At 44.4% G+C, this 8,432-nt stretch overlaps 1 protein-coding gene across 1 annotated transcript in view; it reads right to left on the bottom strand.

The window, feature by feature from the left end:
• Positions 1-282: 282 nt before the first annotated feature.
• The window catches only part of STK24 (serine/threonine kinase 24), a 745,744-nt gene continuing 737,594 nt past the window's right edge, over positions 283-8,432 (bottom strand). Inside the window, exon 11 of the mRNA XM_086947876.1 lies at positions 283-753. Coding sequence (XP_086804002.1) covers positions 717-753 — 37 coding nt within the window. The 3' untranslated portion in view covers positions 283-716. The remainder of the gene's footprint in view (positions 754-8,432) is intronic.

Raw genomic sequence — 8,432 nt, 5'->3', positions numbered from 1 at the left:
CAGAACTTTGAACACAGTGACATGATCAGCAACGATTCATTTTAGCATGTTAACAGGGTAGCTTTGAGCATTCTGGTAAATTCTATTTTCCAATGGCAACTCCTGCAAGTACAAAATACAAATTATTGTTGCACAATATAAAAATAACCAAAGAAAACTTGAATAAAAGGCAAGATTCATTTATGGCCACTAAAGCGTTATCCTTGTCAGTTCTCCCTACTGGAGTACCTGAACGCTCTTTACACAGTGATTCCCTATTTACTTTTTAATGGGCTTTTTTCTGGGGATATAAAAATTAATCTATTTACAAATCTGTACTGAAATCCAGCAGGATAGATTCGCATCGCTCCTTAGAGTGAACAAGTTAAAGCAATATTCCTGAGGTTTCCAAATTGTTTCGGTTTCTTCATCACAGCTCTCCGATTATATTTCAACATTTTTTTTAAACAATGCCACCAACTAATCTGTGCACTATGGTTGAGCTTAACATCAAAAATAACAATTTTCATCAAAAAATGAAACTTATAGTCGCACAGAACTGCAAATCCACCATTTGTGAGAGTTCTAATTTCTGCGGTTCCATTTTCTGGAATTTTCTATCACCGTCAGTGAAGGACAGCATGGCGGTGTCTTAGTCTTTCCAGTGTAGACACTGCAAGGTCCCTTTAACATTCACCACCACAACTCACAGGAGAAAACCAAGCACAATTAAATCTTCAGTGGGATGAGGAACTTGCTCCACCTAATGAAAATCTGAAAAAGCAAAAACGACACATAATCAATCTTGGTGTTCTAATTTTGCATTTGTACTTTCTCAATAAAACCTGCAAAAATAAAAAAAGACATTTATAAAGAGCAACATACCATTAGTTACACAGGGAGCTAACCTTACGAATAGGTGAATATTTCGGGGGAAAAGTGAAACAGGCATATTCTGCCCATTTCAATATTCCAGTGGCCAGATGTGAATCAATTTAGTAGAACTTCATTTCCAATCCACTGGAGGGCCATCCTTCCACCCACAAAGGTTCTAAACAGCACAGCCGGTACAAGAAGGCACCTGTGGCTTCTGGTACTCTGACACCAATCAGATTAGCTAAAACGTTAAAGTGTCGCAGACATTCTCATTGGCTGTCCTACTAAAGCGTAAAACACTACATGGCTGGTTAGCAGGCCGGAAGGCTGTGTATAAGTGGTAGCGGGACACCGAGCTGCAATCAGAAATTAGAAAAGGATTAGCATGTTTGTGATGCCGCCGACTGGCGAGGAGCTTGAGAAGGGAGCTCCGAGGCTAGGGATTGCAATACAGCGAAAATCCCTTGTTAGCCCCAACATCAATTGAAACATTGGAACATCAGAATATCAACAGTTAAGTGAACACTGAGGACCTTTGAAGAGCTTATGCGTCACTCTATGCCTGCAAGGGAATTGTTTTGACTTATACTGGGGGCTCCCTTGTGTCTGGACAAACCTAAACCTCTCTGAAGAGCTGTAATGACAGCGACACACGTGTCCGGGGTTGCTTTTATTCATTTCAGGTTGGCTTGGATGGTATTTTACCAATCCAAAGCTGTAATATTGTGCCTGGAGTGGTAAATGGCTTTTGTCATTTTACAGCTCGGCGTGGATAGCACTGTGCTAATCCTATGCTTAAAGACTTTGCTGTACAAATGGCAAAAGACTTTGTCCATTTCCATCTCGGCGTGGATAGCACTGTGCTAATCCCATGCTTAAAAACTTTGATAGAAAAGCAGAAATTTGAGGTGAGCAAATTTAGAGTGTCGCTGGTGTTGAGGGTGATCTATACAGGAGCTGCCTTCCATCTAAACTTGGGAACTACCCAGAGTTCTCTCCTTCTTTTTTGCATAATTTATGTGTCACTCTATGCCTGCAAGGGAATTGTTTTGATATATATATAAAATATTACCTACTGGCTATCGCCAGTAGGTATATATAGTTAGGATTTTTTCTCTATGGGACTTTTGAAAATTCTATGTCTAATAACTTTGGCGTTTGTGGACGGAATCGGCTGAAATTTTCAGGAAAATGGCACATTTTGTTTCTGAGCAGCCCCTGAAAATTTGGGGGGGTTCGTCAAGGGGGGGCCGAGAAAAAAGGGGGGTCCCAAAATGCGTTTTTCCCATGTTAATTTCCATAGGGCGTTTGGCCTCACTTTTAGCTCGAACGGCTGAATGGATTTGCACGAAACTTGGCAAAATTGTAGGGACTGTTAGCCCGATGTGCCTTTTCTGGGTCTCAATATATGTGCTCCAGTGGATTTTGAGAAATTAACGTTTTAAAAAATTTATATATGTGACAGCGTCCCAGATAGCGCTCCAGATCGCGTACTTTTCGCGTCACGGAGCTTTGCGAAGCGATGCTGATTGGCTCTCCGGTGTCTGTCAACATTCTAAACAGTCCGGAGCGGCCGCCATCTTGTCTCTCGGTAGGATCGAGAGACAAGAAGAGGTGAAAAACGAAGGGGGAATTTAATGAAAGGGGGCAAGGTAGACCCCTCTTGACCCCCTAGGAATGATGTTGGGGTTATTAAAGGGTCCCGTGGGGAAAATTTAAAAAAATTGATTTTTCACGGTAGAAGCGCTTCTCGGTTCGCAAATTAACGGCTGAATGGATTTGCACGAAACTTGGCAAAATTATAGGGACTGTTAGTCCGATGTGCCTTTGCTGGGTCTCAATATATGTGCTCCAGTGGATTTTGAGAAATTAACGTTTAAAAAACAGGTATATCTGTGACAGCGTCCCAGATAGTGCTCCAGATCGCGTACTTTTCGCGTAACGGAGCTTTGTGTAGCGAAGCTGATTGGCTCTCCGGTGTCTGTCAACATTCTAAACAGTCCGGTGCGGCCGCCATCTTGTCTGTCGGTAGGATCGAGAGACAAAAGGAGGAGAAAAACGAAGGGGGAATTTAATGAAAGGGGGCTAGGTAGACCTCTCTTGACCCCCTAGGAATGATGTTGGGGTTATTAAAGGGTCCCGTGGGGCAAATAATAAAAATTTGATTTTTCGCGGTAGAAGCGCTTCTCGGTTCGCAAACTGGTAGCGAAACGTGAATTCGCCATTTTGTGTTTCGATTTCATTAAATTACTAGGTATAAGGGGGTACGGGAGACGTATCCTGACCCCTTTTGTTTTCTGAGGGTGGCTGAGGAGGCTCATATATGTTGATACATGTCTTCCAGCGGCTGTGCGTGAGCGTTTTTTTTTTTGTTGCGTGACGTCTGTTAACGTTCGATTCGATGGAAATCAGGAAGTGTTGACCGCCATTTTGTCACTGCGAGTAAATATTTTGTTTTAAATAATTGTTATAAATTAATCCTTATTGATAAACATTGTCTGCGCCATCTTGTCTTTTTTGCAATGCCACACTTTTGTTGAGCACGGCAGCCATTTTAGATGCCTTGACCAGACCCACTCTCTGCACGCCGCCGATCCTCAGCATGGCTCTCTCTCATGCATGGGCCAGAAACCTCCTCCCATGTGCGCTGCTCTTCCCTGAGAATCACACCATGTGCCCGCCCGACACCACCCTTTCACCCTATTCACTACCGCACCCTCTGACACTCCTCTTCCTCTGTGTCCGATTGTCCAGGCCGGTCCCAGGCTATCACCTAGCCCTGCAGATGTAGTTTATGGCCCCAGCTGTAGAGAATCACCCCTCTTCAAAGGAGTTACAGTAGATCAAGGCCCCCACCCGATGAGATCCGTCACACCACACGCGTTCCTACTATCTGATAACCATCCTGTATTGTGCTTGGGGAGGGGATTCTCACTGTGAGGGTGTGTGGGACCGAGCCTGAAGCGGAAGATTCCAGGGATGTCTCTTTGTACATCAAAGTTTTTACAATTATGTGTCACATTAAAAATATATAGCACTTCAACAAAGTAGAAGGAAAATAACACTTTAATAACTTATAAATATATAGAACGCAACAAAAACAGTAAATACATTTAAACATTTTTTTAAAAAAGAAGCAACAATGGTCAGTAGCTGTGTTTTGTGCGAATAGTCCCAAGGCAGCACATCGTGCTGAGTTCTGGACGGCACCCAGGTGATGTTACCTGGGTGCCGCACTGGTTTTTGGTATCCTACAATGCAGCTCCGAAAAACGGCGTGGGGCGTCCCGGGGGGTGCGCGGGGAGGCCTCGTCAGTAGCGGTCTGTTGTGCGAATAGTCCCAAGGCAGCAGAACGCGCTGAGATGTGGATGGCACCCAGGTGATGTCCAGTAAGTTGACGCACTGGTTTTGGCATCCTACAATGCTGCTCCGAAAAACGGCATGGGGCGCCCCGGGGGGGGGGGGGGGAGGGGAGGGGGAGGTGTTTGTGTCCGTGTCATTTGTGTAATCGTTTTATGAACATGTACATTAAAAAACTAAAAGAAATGCCAAGAACGTCCCATGTGAGAGTGAATTTTATCTGGCAATTTTTTCTTTTCCTTCTCATGAAAAGAAAGTTAAAGCCAGGTTCGTTACCTGCCTCATCTGCAAAAAAAAAACTCTCGAGAGGGACCGAAAAAAAATATTGCTATGGTAATCATACCATGCATTGGCACATGGAGAGGTGGCACCCTTGTAATTATTCTAAAGCACAACTTCGAGATTTGGGGGATAACCCCCGACCGGCAAAAACATCCACCAATGACTTAGCAATAAGTGAGTCAGAGGCAAGGGAAACGGTCCCAAATCTGCAAAAGAACTTTGGGCAGATGAGATTGACTTGTGTAGCATGTGGAAAATTAATTTAATGCGGAGAGATCAGTATTACTTCAATAAATACAGTAATAAATGATGCATTAGAACTTAATATCAATTCATTTTCCGAACGTGTAATCAGTACCGGTCCCATGTCAATTCATTGTTCGAACTTATAATCAATACCCATCCCGGATCAATTCATTGTCCGAATATATAATCAGTAAAAAGTGCGACAAGTGCAACAAAATCATATCGATAATTCATTGTGAGCAAGTACCAAAAGTGTCGACAATTCTAACCTTCAATAAATACAGTAATCAATGATGCATTAGAACTTAAAATCAATTCATTGTCCGAATGTGTAATCAGTACAAGTCCCATGTCAATTTATTGTTCGAACGTATAATCAATACCCATCCCGGATCAATTAATTGTCCGAACATATAATCAGTCTTATCCCATATCAATTCATGTGCTAAAAACTGCATACATATCTCATGATATCAAGGCTGAGCAATCGGGGCACAATAGTTTCATTTGTACCGGCGCCATTTTGGGTGAGGTCAGGAAGGTCCAAGTATAGTCAAAATGTCTGCACCAACTCGTGGTTGGACCGGGACCTCTTTCGGCAGTCTAAAAGTTTTCGTTGAAGGGTAGTAGAGGGGACTGGCGACATGAACCATCAGTCAAAGAGGGGTGGGAGGTAAAAATCTCTCCTACCGGGTCATACTGGTGTCCCACCGGAACTGATCAAGTTGGTAGTCTTGCAGGATTTTGGTGATTTCAAGACTGAGGCCGGCGCCGGCATGAGCGGGCCGACGTCCCGCGGCTACGTCGTGGTCGTTCCGTGGGTGATCATGGCAGTCATTCCCCATCGGGGGTCGGGGGCCCCCGTGGCTCTTATAGAATCTTCAAAGTTGAGGAGAACGTTTCTGGATGCAGGACTCATTTTCTAGTTGAACTCAGAAGCGCCGTTGCACCGCAACAGTGGACGAGACCCCCGCTGGGTGAGCGGAGCATCATTGCCTCGCAATAGTGGACGAGACCTTTTGTCGGGTGAGTGCAGCGTCGCTGCATCGCAAGAGTGGAGAAACCCTTTTGTTGGGTGAGTGCAGCGTCGCTGCATCGCAAGAGTGGAGAAACCCTTTTGTTGGGTGAGTGGAGCGTCGCTGCATCGCAAGAGTGGAGGAACCCTTTTGTCGGGTGAATGCAGCGTCGCTGTATCGCAAGAGTGGAGGAACCCTTTTGTTGGGTGAGTGGAGCGTTGGGGGTGCAGCCGAGGGGCCCTCACCTGTGGGGGTGGGAGAGGCTTGTTCGCGCCGCCTCTCCCTCCCAGCGCACCCCACGCCGACACCTGGCGTTGATATCCGTGATGTCCGGACCAGGCGATAAGAGGGGGGGGGTCGGAGGCAGAGGCAAGACATCCCCCCCCCGTGGCCTGCAGGGCGGCGCTTCAGGCCCGAATGGGGAGCTCCTATCAAGCCGGGGCCAGACCAGGAGATACGAGGGGGGGGGGGTCTGTGGCATGTGCAAGACATCCCCCCCCCGTTGTCGCAGCCATTATCTAAGAAAGAAGAAGAATCCCGTCGGCCTCGGCTCCTCTCCTGGCCCACCTTACGGGATGACCTCCCCGGCCGACGGCTGCCAGCAGGACTCGCCCTACACGTGCCGAAGGCCTCGTCTTCCGGATGGGCGTAGCCGCGAACCTGTTGCACTTCGGGAGTTTCCGGAATGGGGGTAGGTATCTGCTGATTTGTATTTATTTCATGTTACCGTTATTGGGCGTGGCGGGCGGTGGGACAGACATGCTTGGAGCAGTGGGGGGGTGGCGGAGCCTAGCTACCTTGTGGCTGCCGTAACGTCAAGCTTGGCTTCTTTCACCACTTTCATGTTTCTTATTTCTAGCGAAGTCAAAAACTCATCAGAGGCCTACTGATTTTGTTCGATTTCTTTCCCTTCCTTTTCAAGTGTGTTTCATGCTAAAGTTTCTGTTTAACAGGATACAGGGATTACTTCGTATTTTACATATGTCTTCTTTATTAGGGGTTCTCTCCGGTTGAGTCAGATGATGTACCTCTAATAAATGGTCCGGGTGGAACTAGTTTCTCAATCAGTGGGGAGTAGATGGGCATGACGGATTACAACGGGGGACAAAAGTCTGCATTACCTATCCTTCACTATCTGCAAAGGGAGACAGAATATTTCTATTCTTCTCTGTTTGTAGACAGGGAATATCTCAAACAGCAATAATCGATAAAAAAATTAGTAGGATTATAACAGTTTAATAACTTATAAATATATACATCGCAACAAAAACAATAAACACCTTAAATTTTTTTTTATTAAAACAGAAGCAACAATGACAACTAACAGTAGTGATATCCTGGGCGGGTGATGGAACTGGGATTGTTAATGGAAAAAGATCTACAGAGAAAACTATTGGTGAATTATACTTCTCCGGAAATTTAAAACTCACAAATGTTTTATTTGTGTAATCGTTTCAGGTCAAACGGATTGTGGGACAATGTTCACAATGGAAGAGTCACCAAAAGGCATTTGGATCGATTTTGCAGCAGGCTGCCATGTATATAGTTATTTAAAAAAACGTTTTACCCTGTTACTTTGCTGGTGTGTTGTATATATTTATAATATTTGCATAGGGTTTGTCGTTATTTTGGGCGGGGTGGGTGGCGGAGCCGAGCTGTCTTGCAGCCATCATGGTGTGGAGCTAAGTTCATCTCACTAGTTTCGTATTTCTCATGAGGGGTTGTTCTTAATGTTTCTATTTTAGCGAGGTCAAAAACAGATCCCATTAGTGGCCTACTGATTTTGCTCGATTCCTTTTGTTTTTTTAAACGATTTTTCACTATCTGCAAAGACTAAACAGAGTATTGCGACTCTGTGCTTGTTTGTAAATACAGAATGAACCAAAGAGAACCAATTCTAAAACAGTAAATGCTTGGATAGCAATCAATCAAATAGAGAGAGAAGCAGGCACGACGGATTACAACGGGGGCAAAGGCCTGCGTTAACTACCCTTCACTATCTGCAAAGAGAGAGTACTGCCAAGAGAAAAGAGGGGGGGGGGGTAGGGGGGGCAGCGTTCAAAGCACATCAGCGTGCATAAACACGAAAATGTTTTTACCTATCATGTACTTGACATTTGACAGCTTTTGATATTTGCTATTAAAAAACCATTGAAATTCAATGAAAAAACCATAGGTTTTAGCCCATATATAGTTAGGGATTAGCATTTACAAAACCTTATTTTACTCGCATAAAACCATTGAAATTCGCATATATAGTTAGATGCGCTAACTATATATCGCGCGCCCGCAATCCACTGCTGATGATGTCACATATTACATCATTCATGACATGCTCAGTGACATCACTGATGACATCACTGATGACATCTCAAATGACATCACTGATGACATCACTGATGACATCTCAAATGACATCACTGATGACAACATCCAGTGACTGTATGTTTCTGTAAAGTTAAAATATGTCTTACATATTGAAGAATGAGTGGATGTATAAGTGTCTGGATGAAGGATTTAGTAGGTGCATGACTGACTGTATGAGTGAGTGATTAAATGTGTCTCACTGAGTGCATGGGTTAGTGACTAAACTGTCTTAATTTGTGCATCATTATATCTGTTGTTCTATGAACTGCTGCATGTGTTGATCAGTAGCTAAATGAGTAACTATAT

Source organism: Lissotriton vulgaris (assembly GCF_964263255.1).
Source record: "Lissotriton vulgaris chromosome 8 unlocalized genomic scaffold, aLisVul1.2 SUPER_8_unloc_1, whole genome shotgun sequence".
Classification (NCBI taxonomy): domain Eukaryota; kingdom Metazoa; phylum Chordata; class Amphibia; order Caudata; family Salamandridae; genus Lissotriton; species Lissotriton vulgaris.
The sequence above is the reverse complement of the archived record's forward strand: the minus strand, read 5'-3'. Positions and strand labels throughout refer to the sequence as shown.